This window comes from Canis lupus, chromosome 8, assembly GCF_011100685.1.
Source record: "Canis lupus familiaris isolate Mischka breed German Shepherd chromosome 8, alternate assembly UU_Cfam_GSD_1.0, whole genome shotgun sequence".
NCBI classification, from domain to species: domain Eukaryota; kingdom Metazoa; phylum Chordata; class Mammalia; order Carnivora; family Canidae; genus Canis; species Canis lupus.
This window is the reverse complement of record NC_049229.1, coordinates 43,543,854-43,558,978: the sequence shown is the minus strand read 5'-3', so window position 1 is coordinate 43,558,978 and position 15,125 is coordinate 43,543,854. Positions and strand designations below refer to the sequence as shown.

Sequence of the window (15,125 nt, the reverse complement as noted above, 5' to 3'; positions counted from 1 at the left end):
GCCCATCGCCCCCAGGCCAGTGGTCCCCAGCTCGACCAGCGCTGCGAGGAGAGGGCTGAGATGCGCGCCTTCCAGGGAGAGCCAGGAGAGAGTGAACTAGGACGAGGACAAGGTCACAGAGTAAGTCAGAGGCAGGACAGCAATACCGGGCTCGGCACGGGGGTCCGCGGCCCTGGGCTCCCTCCCCCGGCGGCCTCGCCCGGCGCGGGAGGCGCACTCACCGCCGCGACCATTTGGCCGACGGCCTCCCGAAGGGCCGCTTCCACAGCACGCCGTAGAGCTGCACTTTGGTGCTGATGTCCAGCGCGTCCGACTCCGCCTGCTCCAGCGACGGCGACGGCGACACCGAGTTGGACTTGGACGTGAACATCCTGCCTCGGCGGGGCCGCCCCGGGCCCGGCCCACCCGCTGCCCGGAGCCGGCCCGACGCGGGGCTCCGGGCCGAGGGATGCGGGGGCCGCGGGCGCCGTCGGGGCGCGTCGGGTCCGCAGAGGCGCGGGGCTGCGCGGGGCGCGGGAACTCGGCGGGGAGGGCGGCTCAGCCTGCAGCCCGCAGCATCTCCCCCGGCTGCCCGCGACAGCCCCAATTCTGGTGGCCCCGATTGGCTGGGAGGGGCGGGTGAGCTGGCTGGAGGCCGGCCGCGAGCGCCAATCAGGGCGGGCGCCGGCTGGGAGGGCCGGGCTCCGCGCGCCCGGAAGGTCCCGGCGGGTCGCTCGGCCCGGGATGCGCCGCAGCCTCCCCCCCCCGCGGTCGTCCACCCCCCCCCCCCCGCGGTCCCTCCCGCAGGCGGGCAGGGCCCACACCGAGACGGAGCTCGTGCGCCTGGGGACGGCCTCGGAGTCCCTCCTGCAGACACCCGCTCCGCCTGGATAGAGCAGAGCAAGCGGCAAGGGCTTGGAACCCCAGCCCAGCCCTCGCGCGGCTCCAGGAGCTGCGGGGAGCCTTGCTTCTCCCACCTGCGAGGCGGAGCTGCCCGAGCCCCCGCGGGCGGCGCCGCCAGGTAAGCCTTGGGTAAGCGCCCGGAGCGCCCGCCCGCGGAGCCGGCTGCCTGCCCTCCAGCCCCGCCGCCCCGCGCCCCAGCGGGCTTCCTCCGCACGCCGCCGCCCGCCCGGACCGCCGCCTCCTCCCGGAACTTGGCTGTGGCGCCCGAGATTTCTGTGCGCGCCCGGCGGGGGCTCCCGGGGCCGCGGCCCATCCTCTGCCGCCGCTCCCGCCGCGGCTCCGGGGGGGCCGCTCGCCTCCGGCCCTGGCGACCCGGGCGCGGAGGCAGGGTCGCTCCGCAGGCCGCGGAGGCAGTTTGCGCAGGAAGACGCAGCCGGGGCCCCGCCGCAGTCCGCCCGCCCCGGGCAGAGGAGCCACCTCTGTGCCCTGGAGAAAACCGCTGCCCCGCTCAGGGGCCCGATTCCCCCCGCGTAAGACGGAGGAGCCGGGCCGGAACAGAAGTTCGCAAACGGGGGGCCTGAGGGCCAAATCGGCTTATAGATACACTTGATTAATTTGCCCAAGTAAAAAAAACGAGGTTTAATTGATATAGGGTAAAATGCGCACATCTTATTTATCTGACGAAGTTTACCTGGATACGCAGAGGAACCACCACCCAAAGCAAGATGCAGAACATTTCCATCACCCCAGAAAGATCCGAGCCGCGCCTGTCTAGTCAATTGCCATCTGCCATCCCCCTCCCAAGCAACTGCTTTCTCTTGCCAACATTTGCACACCTTTTAAAAGCTTTTTAAATTCTACTGCCTAAAATGGCGTTCTCCACAGACCCACAATCCCCTATTGTCCTTTGCTCGGCTTGCTATGCTCATTTATTACCTGCCTGGCTCCTCCCTGTAGGCATTTGAGTGTGTGATCCTCACTAGGTGCTCCCCAAGGCCTTCCCAGTGAGTGTAGCTAAGAAGGGACCTCCTGAAGGGTTCCCACACCCTTCTCCTAATGAACTCTGGAATTCCCAAGCCTGGGCAGCATCCCCTGGTGCTTATTCCGAAGGGGCCCCTAAATTCCCTCTGCCCCTCCTGACTCTCAGCTCCCCCGCAGAAGCAGGTCAGGTCTACCATTAACGCAGGGCCTAGGGCCCAGGTCCACCAGGTGAGAAGAGACAGGACTAGGAAGATGACGGGAGCCCATGGATAGAGTGCAAAGTGGACATTGCACACGCTTTTTAAAAATTTTATTTTATTTTAAAAGATTTTATTTATTTATTCATGAGAGACAGAGAGAGAGAGGCAGAGACACAGGCAGAAGGAAAAGCAGGCTCCATGCAGGGAGCCCAATGCGGGACTCGATCCGGGTCTCCAGGATCACGCCCTGGGCTGAAGGCGGTGCTAAACCGCTGAGCCACTCAGGCTGCCCTGCACACACTTTTTAGGACTCTTTTGGACACATTTTCTGAAGCACAGAAAATTTCCCGCTTTAGTTCTGCTTTTCCCAAATGGAAGTTAGAAAACTCGTGTTAGAAGCCTGTGGTGTGGAGTTCATGGATGAGGGGTACTAAGGCAGGACTTTGAGATGCAGGTGACAAACGTGAAGAAAAAGCCTGCACAGGTATCAGCATCTCCAGGGAAGGTGGTACCAGGCAAAGTGGTACCACTTTGCAGGGCACCTGCAGCTGCAAGGTCGCGTCCCCCAGGCGGCAAGCAGGGCCCACAGTGGCTGTAGTGACTGTCCCGGGCAGGGGGGCACCCAGACAGCAGCATCAAGTGCTCTGTGGCAGCAGCTTGGTCATCAGCTGGCTTCCTCAGCACAGTTTTGGGCAGCATTCCTGGGAGCTTTGCCTCTGGTCAGGCCTAGTTCTGTAGTCATGCCAATATCATTTTAATATATTAATTCCTTTTCTGCTTAATCAGGTCAGGACCAGCTTTGGCTGCTTGTGAAGGACTAGTGCTGAGCTCATGAGCCGCAGGAGGGAGAGAGGCAGGATACCTGGAATCAAACTTAAGGAAACCCTTCCCAAGGAGCAGGGCAGAATGAGCCCCGATGGTTCCTGGGAAGGGTTCAGTGTCTTTAATGAAAGAAATAGAGCACAAGTCTCTTTAGTGGTGAAGAGAAACCAATCTTTGCCCATTCCCTCTACACACAGGACACTTGAACAGACCTTAGCCAATGGCGGTTGAGGTGGGGTGGAAAGACCAGAGGCAAACAGCAAGAGTTTGATGGACTGCTAGATACGTAAGTGGCTTCTGCTTCCCTCAGCTAAGCAGCCCGGATAATACCAAGTGAGCCTTGGGAGAAGCCGTTTCTGCTTCCATTGTGTTCTCTGTCCTAGCTGGTGGCAGATAGTTCTGAGGAAGACTATCTGAAGACCATAATAAGCTGGGGACGATCCAGTGCCCTGCGCCGAGTGTGAGCCGGTACTGCTCAATCTTAACAGGAACTAGGTAAGACCAGTCAAGGGCAGATGCCCAGGGTCTTGAACGAATGCCTTGCACGCTCAGACCTAGAGCTGATGTTCTAAGGAGATTGTTTACATTCTAGCCATTTCATTTAATTTTTGAAACAGTCTCAGTGAGGTACATATTGTTTTTCATTTTCTAAGTGAGTAAATGAAGTTCAAAAAGGTTGTCTACCTAAGGTTACTCTCCTACTAGTCATTTCTGGAGCATGCTAGGCCCTTCTCGGTTATGTGTAGAATGAGAGAAGTGACAGGATCAAGATAACTTGATTGAGTCTGAATCCTAAGCCCGTACCAGTCACCCTGCAGGACACCACCATATTAAATGTGGTCTGGAAAAATGGTAGACCTCCTTTTCAGCCTTTCCCCTTTTTCCCTAGTGATTTCTCTCAATGCTAACTCACATAAAGCTCAAAGTTCCTCTTTTTTTTTTTTTTTTAAAGATTTTATTTATTTATTCATGAGAGACACAGAGAGAGAAAGAGGCTGAGACACAGGTGGAGGGAGAAGCAGGCTCCATGCAGGGAGCCCGAGGTGGGACTTGATCCAGGGTCCCCAGGATCATGACCTGGGCCAAAGGCAGGTGCTAAACCGCTGAACCACCCAGGGATCCCCCAAGCTCAAAGTTCCTGCAGAAATGAAGACACAATGTAAAATTCCAGTCTCTCATCTGTGTTCAGGGACAGGCCCTAAATAATGAACATACATTTTCTTTTTCTTTTGGCCTTTATTTATTTCTTTTTTGCTCAGCTTTTTTGAGGTATGACTGACATAGATAGATTGTACATGATTTTTAAAAGGTGTATAACATGATTTAATCCATGTACATATATCCCAGGGAAATGCTCACCACAGTCGAGTTAATATATTCATCACCTCACATAGTTACTTTGTGTGTGTGCCTGTGTATGGTGAGAACATTTAAGATCTACTCTCTTAGCAAATCTTGTTCAAGTATATAATACAGTATTATTAACTATAGTCACCATGCTGTACACTAGATCTCCAGAACTTACTTATTTTATAACTGAAAGTTTGTACTCTTTGACCAGTATCTCCCCATTTCCCCCAACTAGTTCCTGATAACCATAATTCTACTCTCTGGTTGTATGAATTTTACTTTTTAAGATTCTTTTTTTCTTTTTTAAAGATTTTATTTATTCATGGGAGACACACACAGAGAGAGAGAGAGAGAGAGAGAGAGAGAGATGCAGAGACACAGGCAGAGGGAGAAGCAGGCTCCATGCAGGGAGCCTGATGTGTGGGACTCGACCCGGGTCTCCAGGATCAGGCCCTGGGCCGAAGGTAGACACTAAATCGCTGAGCCACCCGGGCTGCCCCGACTGTTTAAGATTCTACACATAAGCAAAGTCAGAGGGCATTTGTCTTTCTGTGTTTGGCTTTATTTCACCTACCGTTAGGTCCTCCAAGTTCATCCACGTTGTTGCAAATGGCAGAAAGTAAGTCCTTTTTTTTACAGTGAAAAATATCTCATTTTAGGGATCCCTGGGTGGCTCAGTGGTTTAGCACCTGCCTTCAGCCCAGGGTGTGATCCTGGAGTCCCGGGATCGAGTCTCACGTCAGGCTCCCTGCATGGAGCCTGCTTCTCCCTCTGCCTGTGTCTCTATTCTCTCTCTCTCTCTCTCTGTGCATCTCTCATGAATAAATAAATAAAAACTTAAAAAAAAAATATCTCGTGTATATATGTACCACATTTACTTCAGTTATTCATTCATCTACACTTACATTGTTGCTATATCTCGGCTGTTTTGAATAATGCTGCAATGAACACGGAGTGCAGACATCTCTTCAGGATACTTATTTCCTTTGGATATCCAGAAGTGATATTGTTGGATCATAGGGTAGTTCAATTTTTAATTTTCTGAGGAATCTCCATGCTGTCTTCCATAGTGGGTGCACCAATTTACATTCCCACCATCGGTACACGAGAGTTCCCTTTCTTCCACACCCACACCAACACTTGTTATCTCCTTTTTGATAACAGCTATGCAAACAGCTATGCAAAGGTGTGAAATGATATTTCATTGTGGTTTTCCTGATTAGTGATGCTGGACACACTTTTCATGTACCTATTAGCTATTTGTATGTCTACTTCGGAAAAATATCTATTCAGTTCCTTTGCCCACTTTTAATTAGATTTATTTTGTTTTGGGATATTGTGTTCTTTGGATATATATTTTTTTAAGATTTCATTTATTTATTCATGAGAGACACACAGAGAGAGAAGCAGAGACATAGGCAGAGGGAGAAGCAGGCTCCCGGCAGGAAGCCTGATGGGGGATTCAATCCCAAGACCCAGGGATCATGACCTGAGCCAAAGGCAGACGCTCAACCACTGAGCCACTCAGGCGCCCTAGTTCTTTGGATATTAGCCCCTTACCAGATCAGTGATTTACAAATATCTTCTCCCATTCCACCGGCTGCCTTTTCATTTTGTTGTTGGTTTACTGTGCAGATTTTTGGTTCGATATAGTCTCACCTGCTTATTTCTGCTTTTGTTGCCTTTGCTTGTGGTGTCTTTTGGTAAATCTTCATTCAGTAACAAGACGGTAGTGAATTGGTCCTCATGAGCCAACACACCACCCCTGGCTTAGGCATTTCCCTGGAGGGATGTTTTTGCCCCTTAAAATCATGAGAGGGTGTGTTTATATTGTACGTAAGCATCAGGGTTGGCACCCATACTAACAGCCCTACCTCAGTACTACTAGGTCTCTTCCAGTCCTTTTGCCCATTTTCTTTTTTAAAAAAAATTTTTTTTAAGTTTTTTATTTATTTATGATAGGCACACAGTGAGAGAGAGAGAGGCAGAGACACAGGCAGAGGGAGAAGCAGGCTCCATGCACCGGGAGCCTGACGTGAGATTCGATCCCGGGTCTCCAGGATCGCACCCTGGGCCAAAGGCAGGCGCCAAACCGCTACGCCACCCAGGGATCCCCTTTTGCCCATTTTCTGATCAGCTTATACTGAGTTATATGAGTCCCTTATTATATTTTTGATATTAGCTCTTATCAGATAGATGGTTTGCAAATATTTCCCTCCATTCCTTAGGTGCCAGTTCATCTTGATAATTTCCTTTGCTGTATGACAAAACACACATGGTCATAATGTGCTTTTATCCAGAGTCTGCAGGCTCATTGACAGTCACCACTGTTCCATGCAACAGGTATTAGCATGGCTGTTACACATGACTAGCTCATGGTAAGGAAACATGTGAATCTTGACTGACTGGGATCCAGCTCACTGATCTTACATTTCAGGTAGGGTGAGCCAGACAGTCTTCCTTAACTCACTTCAGTCAGGAACAAGCAGGGAGACTCCAGGGGACTTTCCTTGGAATCACACCCTGATCGGACCTCAAAAAGCCCCAGCAACCTGGACAATAGCAGATCCTTCCATAGTGTCACCTCCTCAGCTCCCAGCCCTTTGTGTCCTGATCCCACGCTCAGGCAGGCGGGCCAGACTGGTGCCAAGTGAAGGACCCAAGAATGCTCCTGTTTTTGGTTCCCTGGGCTGCCCTGGCACCTGTGTCAGACTACTGGCTGGATCCAGCACAAGTATCCCTATGGGGCCAAGAAGCAGAAGAGGCGGAAAAGATCTGGGCTCCAGGCCAGGCCCTCCTGTAGCATCAAATCTCTCTCCTGGAACTTCTTTTCCTCCAGCTCTAATTCCATCAGTGGGGCTCCTGTCCTGGATTCCACAGCATGTGGCACGAATTTGGCTGAAACTACCCCTTCATCACTCAGGTTATCTTTGCTTGGTTCCCGTGGACCTTTGCCCCTCCTCCCATTCTAGGATGTCCGGGTCTGTCTGTGTGTGTTTGGGGGTTTTCCTCCATGTGTTTATGTCCCTTCCAGACTGTGAGCTCCTTGAGGACCAGAGTCCAGGGCTGTAGTAGGTGCTCAACAAATGCTTACTGAATTGACTTGTCTTCCCATGGCCCCATTCGGGTGCTGTGATGTCTTGTTTGCACACCAAATGGAGCCTGATCCCTCAGGGCCTCAGCTTTTCCTTGTGAGAATAAAACAATCTGTAGCATGGTTGAGAACGTATGAGAAAGCAATCTTCAGAAGGCTGACTTGTTGCCTGCTTTTAGTGCTAAGATGGGTTTAAATCCAGGCTCTGCCATCTGTCATGTGAACGGAGGATAATCACTGGGCATCTCTGGGCATCCGTGTTCTCTCAGCCCCACCTGATCTCCATTCCTTCATCCCAACCTGTTGTTGGAGCTCCCCACTCTCCCCAACACTCTGCCCCAGCCATGCTGGGTCTGATATTCCCGGAAGCCACCAAACTTTCATGGCTCCTTTTTATTTGCTGTTCCCTCCACCCACAGTGCTTTTCAACTCCCCAAAAATCCTACTTCAAGTTTCAGCTCAGATGACTCCTCTTTTGTGATGCCACACCTTCCTCCCCTTTTTACTGAATTGTATTCCACTTTGACTGCATTGTTGAAGGCCAGGCATGGGTCTTAGGCTCCTTTACTAGCACAGGGCATGGCTGCCCCCCAGGAGGGAGGAAGTGGGTACAGGGCACTGCATGCACGGTTGAAGCCAGTAGGCCAAGTTAGGGGGGCAGGAAGCCAAAGGAGAGTATGTGCACAGACCACCTGCCCTGTCTCTGGCAAGTCCTCCCCGGGCTGGGAGATTCTTGCGTTAGACGAGATAGTTCTGTTTTCCTCAGCAGGGTCAGCCTCTTGCTAGGCTTCTGCCCTCTCTGGTTGACAACTGCTCACATCCAAGGTTGCCAGAGTAGAAGTCTTTCTGGGAGTGGCCCAAGGACCTTTCTGCCCTGCCAGGCTGCCGGCTGCTTCACAGCACTAACATGGTCCATTGGCATCCAACGGCACGGCCGTGGGCAGCAGCACACTGCTTAGAAACATTGAAGGTATTCTGGGCTCCCCCTCGTGGGTATGTGGGTGAAAATGTATACATTAACTTGGCTTCTAAGAGCAAGTACATTTCACTGGGGAAGAGGGATGTGTTCAGTTTGGCCAATAGGCCCAAAGCCATTTATTGTTACAACCTCACACACTCTCCAGAACATCTGAGGAAGAGCCAGGGTGCTGGTTTTTCATCTGGAACAGAATTAGCGATTCACTGGATCAGGTGCCAGGGTCTCAGGCCCCTGTGTTAGCTCCACCTTTACTTGATTAAAGACCTTGGGCAAGTTACTCTGAAACCTTCATGGCTTCATATATCAAAAAGGGGCCTTGCCAACTCTCAGCATCGCGCCAACCTGGGAATGTTTTCTCCAGCTCCAAGAGCAGATGTTCCCTTTTGGTTTCTCCAAATATCCAGCAGGGCAAAATTAGGGGTTGCAGAGAATGGGAGGGAGGGTCTACTCACATTCCTGCCCCTCCTGCTCCCACCTCAGCCTCTGGGCCAGGGGAGACCCTGTTCTCACAGGGCCTGGAGGGCTGGAGAGGTGGAGGGTGAAGACTAGTGAGACAGTGATGACAGAGGTTCCATGTTCCACAAGTCCCCTTTAGTAAACCTGGGTACAGGGGGCATCGGAGTTTTGGGGAGGGAGAACCAAACGATGGAAGGAAGATTGAGCTCCCACCTGGCCCTCTATACGTAGCTGCAGCTGACAGAGATGTTCAGAAAAGGGATGGGAGGGGTGTTTGGGCCCCCAGCCAAGAAGTAGGGGATAAGCAGGGATGAGGGAGGAAAAAAGTCACCAAGCTCCATCTTGAGGTGCCAGAGGAGCCTCTGGAGCACAGGGATCTTGGGACTACCACATCCACGAATCACCTGAGTGATGATGGGAACTCAAGAGGCCAGCCGGGCAGTGCCTGGGAAGGCTGGAGGTGAGGCAGGAATCACAAAGCCCTGGCTAGGCCCAATTACCAGTGGACTTTTACATCTGGAAGTACAGACGTCACCTAGGGAATGGACACATCACATGCACTACCTGTCATTGCCTCCCTCACCTTTAGCCAGTCAGTGGCACCTTCTGTGCAGAGTTGTCCTCCTGCTCAGGGATTCGTTCCCAACTGCTTCACAGCTCATTCTGTTCCATCTTGGAGTTCAGCGCAGGGCTCATCTCCCTCTGGATGTCGTCCCTGAAGCCTCACTCTGGGCTCCTTGCCCCCATGTGTTCTCTTAGTTCCCTGTGCCTGTCTCCTATTACTATTGGCAATTGTTTTCTTGTTTGAATCCCTCTCTGAACCCACAAGCTCCTTAAGAACTGGAAATGACGCCTACTCCCTTTTGAACACTTAGCACCTGCAGGTGCCCGGTCTGTAGGAAGGACTCAGTGCTGAGTTAACGCTGCTGAAAGAAGAGGTAAGGCTCAGCTTAAGTCCTATTCCACCTTCTGGATAAAACAGGATATATGCTTTCTTACACTTGACAGCCCTTGAAGTATCTGATGGTGGTCAAGTTCTGTCCCTAAGAACATTCTAGATGAAGGAAAACATCCAGCTCCTTTGACACCTCCTCAGACGCCCTGGCTTCTCATCCTGTCTCCACTGAGCTCCCTCCTCTGATGGCTCTTGTATGTTTCAGGATTCCTCTATAAATAAGACAGTTGGAATGTGATACATCTTCTCTCATATTCCTACTCAAGTTAATAAAACTGAGTGATGGCTAACATTGCAACAGAAATCAATAGCTGAGCCAGAAAGGGGATCCAGAAGTTTGGGTCCCTCCAACAGTACCTTACTAACACTAGCTGGGCATGGATTAGGAACCCAAACCTAGTTAAGTTCCCACCTGTACACTCAGCCCTATGTGCGGACTCCTCACCTCTTGGCTAATCCCCAAGCCCTCACCTCAGCGTGAGCAAGGGCAGAGCTACATGTAAGGCCAGCAGCTTGTTCTGCGGATGACTGGGGCCGTGCTACAGATTAGTGCCACACGGCCACAGATTAGAAAGTGCTCCCTTGGAGCACAGCAATTCATTTAACAACGTGTATTTATTGAGAACCTAGCTTCCCGGAGCTTACAGTTTAGTAGGGAAGGTCAAAGTAAGGATGTATCTATTGTTATAAAGCAGATTAAAAGGACCAGTGCTACAGAAAAAGAAAGAACAAGGTAAGAAGCACTTGATCGAGGTGTGGCAGATTAGTTTTAAATAAAGTGGTCACAGGAGGCCTAACTAAAGGAGACTAGATCAAGACTAGAAGGTGAGGGAACTGGGGAAGGGCATTTTAGACATAGGGATGGGACACAAGGTTGCTTATTTCTGACATTATAAAAACTACACTATAGGATGCTGCCCTAATTTATAGGAATTAGAAACAGACTTACAAAGTGCACTTCTATTAAGATCTCTATTTCCAGGGTCAGGTGTCTACAGCCTCTATAAACTGCTAGAGCAACTCTGCCCTTTGACATGAACCCACTATGATCAAGATCTGTTGCCTGGGGGATCCCTGGGTGGCTCAGCGGTGTAGCGCCTGCCTTCGGCCCTGGTCGTGATCCTGGAGACCCTGGATCGAGTCCCATGTCAGGCTCCCTGCATGGAGCCTGCTTCTCCCTCTGCCTGTGTCTCTGCCTCTCTCTCTCTCTCTCTCTATCTCATGAATAAATAAATAAAATCTTAAAAAAAAAAAAAAAAGATCTGTTGCCTGCTTCTCTTTTCTAGGAGTAGACAGCTACCTTCTTAAGTATTTAACAATGATGGCAAAGCAAAATAAAGTCAATGAATTAGTATCTTTTGGGACATATGGTGTATTGTGTCCTTCACCTCCCATACCTCCTTCCCTAAAGGATCTGCACAGAGTGGGTACATCTTTCCCATGCCCTGGAAAGCTTTTCATTACCTATTGTGATGTTCAAATATGGGTCAAGTCTAGCTGTCAGAAAGAAAAAGTGGACTGCTAAGAGATTAATGAGCCACTCACATAAGGTATGCACTAATAAAAATTTAATATCATAAAACAAATCAGAAAACAGCAAAAAAAATTTTTTTTAACCATTCACAATTAATGTGGAAAGACAAAATTATAAGGCAGCCATCCATGGAATGATTTCATGTTTACAAAGGATCCAGAAAAGGGGACATTTAAAATCACTGTTCAAGCTACTGAACCAGGGGAACTGCAGTTTTATCCCATGAGACTTCCAACTTGCTAGAAATGCTATCAGAAAAAAAGATCAAAGCCAAATTCCTTGCGTTAGGCTGAGCATATCTGGAGAACTCCCAATGGTTGTCTAGTCCTTTCCTACAAGTCACAATTTTCCCTCAAGTCTCCTGGGGTGAATCTAGATGTCTCAGGTAAAAGGAGGGGGGCTCCATCATTGATAGCATCTCCAATAGTGCTCTTGGGATTATTGTTTTGAGTAGAGATTTTCTAATGCAAGGATAGTTCTCCTGTAGATCACCTTCCACTGTAGCAGTTTTAGAAGAATCTGGCCAATATTTTCAAGCTCCCAAGGGGCACAGGGGCCCTATAGACAAGAGCATTTTCTAAGGGCTTGTGTTGTTGGTAGACAGCTCCCTGTTTAGTACCTAGCTACCACAGGTCTGAGGGGTATAATACTCCAAAGCTGGTGTGTCCCCCTAGTTCTAATCCTTGAAAAAGAGAAAAACCAAGGCAGGGACACAAGTAGGCTGATAAAAAACATAATTTCATTGCCTACTCTCTACCAAGAACTGACCCCTCAAAATGACCATCTTTGACCTTTCTCTAATGATTCAAAATATAGAACAGGGCTGACTCAACTGTTTTGAATAGGGAAAAAAGGTGACAGGGGAAGAGAAAACACATAGCCTTTGTAGATGGCAACTGTTTCCAACCATCTATACTCCACGGTGCAGAGCCTGTGCCTAAAACAAATCTAACTACAGCGTGTACAGGAAAGCCACAAGACCTAGAACAGCGCTGCTTCGGGGAAATGGGGTCTGATATGCAATTGGCTGGAGAAAAAGGGAGGGGAGTGGACCAGTAGTGTTTTTCACCTTCATTTGCCAGAGTGTGTTCGGAATCTGAAGAAATCTGTCCCTACCAAGGAAATCGGAGTCAAATTGTAATAAAGACTAGCTCAGGCTATGAGGAAGGAAGGGCCATGCTCTTCATCATCAGCTGCATCTCTTTGGTAGCCAGTAATTCCATCTGTAATCACAGCAGCAACTTAGGAATTGCCAATGCTGCCCAATGTGTGAGAGCATTAAGGCATCTCCATCTAAGGAGGCAGAAGATACAAGAGGAAAACAGAACTGAAATGTGCCAGTAACTGGCAACTGCTGTGCCCTCTGCCGGGACACTGCCCGCCATGGGCAAGTTCTTCCTGCAATAAAGAAGGCCTCTGTCATGCTGCTCGGCCCCTTGCTGCCTGAAGCTGCATTTGAGCCCTCTAAGATTAGTATGGCTATTTCTGCCCACTGACCAGGAGAGAAAGGAGTTCCTGAGGCAGAAACTTTAAAAACTGGGAAAGCCTGTAGCTTCTGAGAGCTGAGAGGCCTTACAAGGTTCGCCTGTCAATGCGAGGTCCAGAGGGGAAGGTGAATTTGGAAATTTGATGGTTCAATCCTCCTCACCAGAGTGCAAGCCCAGCGGCCCCAACCCCCAGCAAGATATTCTAGACAAACTTTTAATAATGGCAAGGCACTGCTGAAACAGGCTTTGGCCGGCAGAACAAATTTCTCACTGTTGCACACAACAGTATGAGAGAAAGTGCTGCTACGCACACCAAACCAGACACTAGGATGTACTGTTTATTTAACAAAGTACATTTCCAGGGAGAATCAAGGCAACCAACCATGACATCTTAAAGGATCAGACAAAGCCCCGTGATTCCTCAGAGTTGTTATCAGGAAAGTCACTTAGACTTTCCAGACTGTACCTTTGTTGGTTTTAATATCATATGCAATGGTTGCCAGCCACTATACAAAACCAGATCCTATTTATGCTACTTTGGTCTACAGCCAGCAGAGGGCTCGCAAGTTCTATTTCCATAGCTGCTGACCCAGTGACAAATCTAGGAAGGAAATAAAGAAATTAAAGGCATGCTGGCATATACGCTATATAAAACATTTTACGAACTCCTAAACCCACTGCCCTGAAGAAAATAGTCTTGGTTCCCTCTTTATATAATGTTTTGAAATGGTACAGAAAATCAAAATAAATTAATGACAGTATTATACACTTAGTTGATAACACAAAGTTTACAGGGATTTTGGCAAATATGGAAAAATCATCCCAGTTTGTTAAACACTTTTACTATCTCAACTGTTCAAATGACCAGAATATTAGTGATTGTGTCATCTCACATATGAGGAAGTGATATTTTAAGGGCTTAACAAAGTTGCATTTGACACAAAGGTAACTTCATTGAAGGAATAAAGAACAGAGACAATGTTATCTTCATCATCACAGTTCAAGAAGTGGTTGTCCTGATGAGAATTCAGTTCACACAGATACTAACATCACCACCAGCAGTAAGCAGCAAATTATAGATAAGGAGGAGGGGCTGGGGGAGGAAAGACAGGAGGAGAGCATGGAAAAGATGAAGAGACAAGAGACATGATTTCAATAAGCTTTAAATCAAGAGGCAAACACTTCCCACTTGTCATACATCTTGACTTTCTTCACTGGTACAGGGATTTATATGACACTGGCCTAGCACTCCCCAAGGGACACCAAGGATTTGCCAGAGGGACTGCTAGTCTGCTAAGATAAATACTTAAAAAGAAAAATAGGGACAACATAGGTTTTGGTAATCTTACTTTTAAAAAGATTACTACAAAGATGTCAGTTACTATCCAAATTCACTTAAAATTAAAACCCTTTCATTTCAAAAGACACTTTGGGATCTGACTGTTCTTGAAAGGAAAGCCTGAGTGGGCCTGAACCTACCAGAACTTGGCTCCTCTGCATTGGAGGCAGGTACTCTGCAAAGGAGAACTTGAGAAGAAATACTAGTCGCCTCCTTCGACGCTAGTCCATCTCTGCTGCTCCATTTGATGGAATGGCAGGCTCTCTTTAAAGAGGCAGATGTGAAAGGAGGTGTTAAGTCTCTCCAGACATCCTCTTGTCAATGGACAGTTCTCAGTAAAAAGTCAGCTTTTCATGCGTCTTGCTGTCATTTTCCTGACTCTTGTCCCAAATAAACTACAATTACCTTTAGCATCTAAGACAGTGGGCATTATGACCTTTATCAAGGCATGTGGCATAGATGCTAAAGCACCAGTCTGACACGGTGAGGACCATGTTAAAAATCAATGGATAAAGTAAGTGGCAGCGCCTCTAAACTAAGAAAGAGATTTAGCTTAATTACAGAACACTGTACTTTCATAATTACTATTTCATGGTGAGTTCATGAAGTTCTCCACTTTTCCTTAAAATGAAATTCCACCTTCCCTGAGAATAGGGTTAAGAGAAACATCAAAACTCAAAATGCCTAGGGCCCTTTAAAAAAACAACACAACGGAATGTCTATATCCAGTCGCAGTGTGTTGTTTCTACTCTAAAAGCTTTCCATTTCTCCAGGTTTGAATCTCACCTCCCTCTGGACTCTAGGAATACAGGTGGAGACGGGCAAAGTGAGACAAGAGACTGAGGAAGTGAGCAGCTATCACGTGCTGGCTGTTCTCATGGGACGGCAAAGAGCTGTGGCCTGAGGCCAGAACCCGACGTTTAATGCTGGTGTCCTACTGACAGGATGAGTGGGATGAGGCAACCCAGAACCAGGGCGGCCACCTCTAGGCGGCTGAGGCCCCTCCCGCCATTGGAATCGGGTTTGTGGCTGTGCCCCATTCCGCC

At 49.0% G+C, this 15,125-nt stretch overlaps 2 protein-coding genes and 1 long non-coding RNA gene across 5 annotated transcripts in view; 1 reads left to right on the top strand and 2 right to left on the bottom strand.

The window, feature by feature from the left end:
• PLEKHD1 (pleckstrin homology and coiled-coil domain containing D1) overlaps positions 1 to 430 on the bottom strand; it is a 32,219-nt gene extending 31,789 nt beyond the window's left edge. The window contains exon 1 of one of the 2 annotated variants that reach the window (XM_038545065.1): positions 222 to 430. In XM_038545065.1, coding sequence (XP_038400993.1) covers positions 222 to 370 — 149 coding nt within the window. In that variant the 5' untranslated portion in view covers positions 371 to 430. The remainder of the gene's footprint in view (positions 1 to 221) is intronic. The other variant, XM_038545064.1, reaches the window with a different exon arrangement.
• A 2,046-nt stretch (positions 431 to 2,476) lies between these two features.
• On the top strand, positions 2,477 to 10,898 carry LOC119872885. Its single transcript, XR_005363478.1, has 3 exons — positions 2,477 to 3,171; positions 3,269 to 3,380; positions 10,702 to 10,898. It is a non-coding gene; the product is annotated as an uncharacterized LOC119872885 (long non-coding RNA).
• Positions 10,899 to 11,265: 367 nt separating this feature from the next.
• SLC39A9 (solute carrier family 39 member 9) overlaps positions 11,266 to 15,125 on the bottom strand; it is a 43,981-nt gene continuing 40,121 nt past the window's right edge. Inside the window, exons 8-9 of one of the 2 annotated variants that reach the window (XM_038545062.1) lie at positions 14,220 to 14,343; positions 11,266 to 13,833 (exon numbers count right to left, since the gene is read on the bottom strand). In XM_038545062.1, coding sequence (XP_038400990.1) covers positions 13,814 to 13,833; positions 14,220 to 14,343 — 144 coding nt within the window. In that variant the 3' untranslated portion in view covers positions 11,266 to 13,813. Of the gene's footprint in view, positions 14,344 to 15,125 lie in introns of both variants that reach the window. The other variant, XM_038545061.1, reaches the window with a different exon arrangement.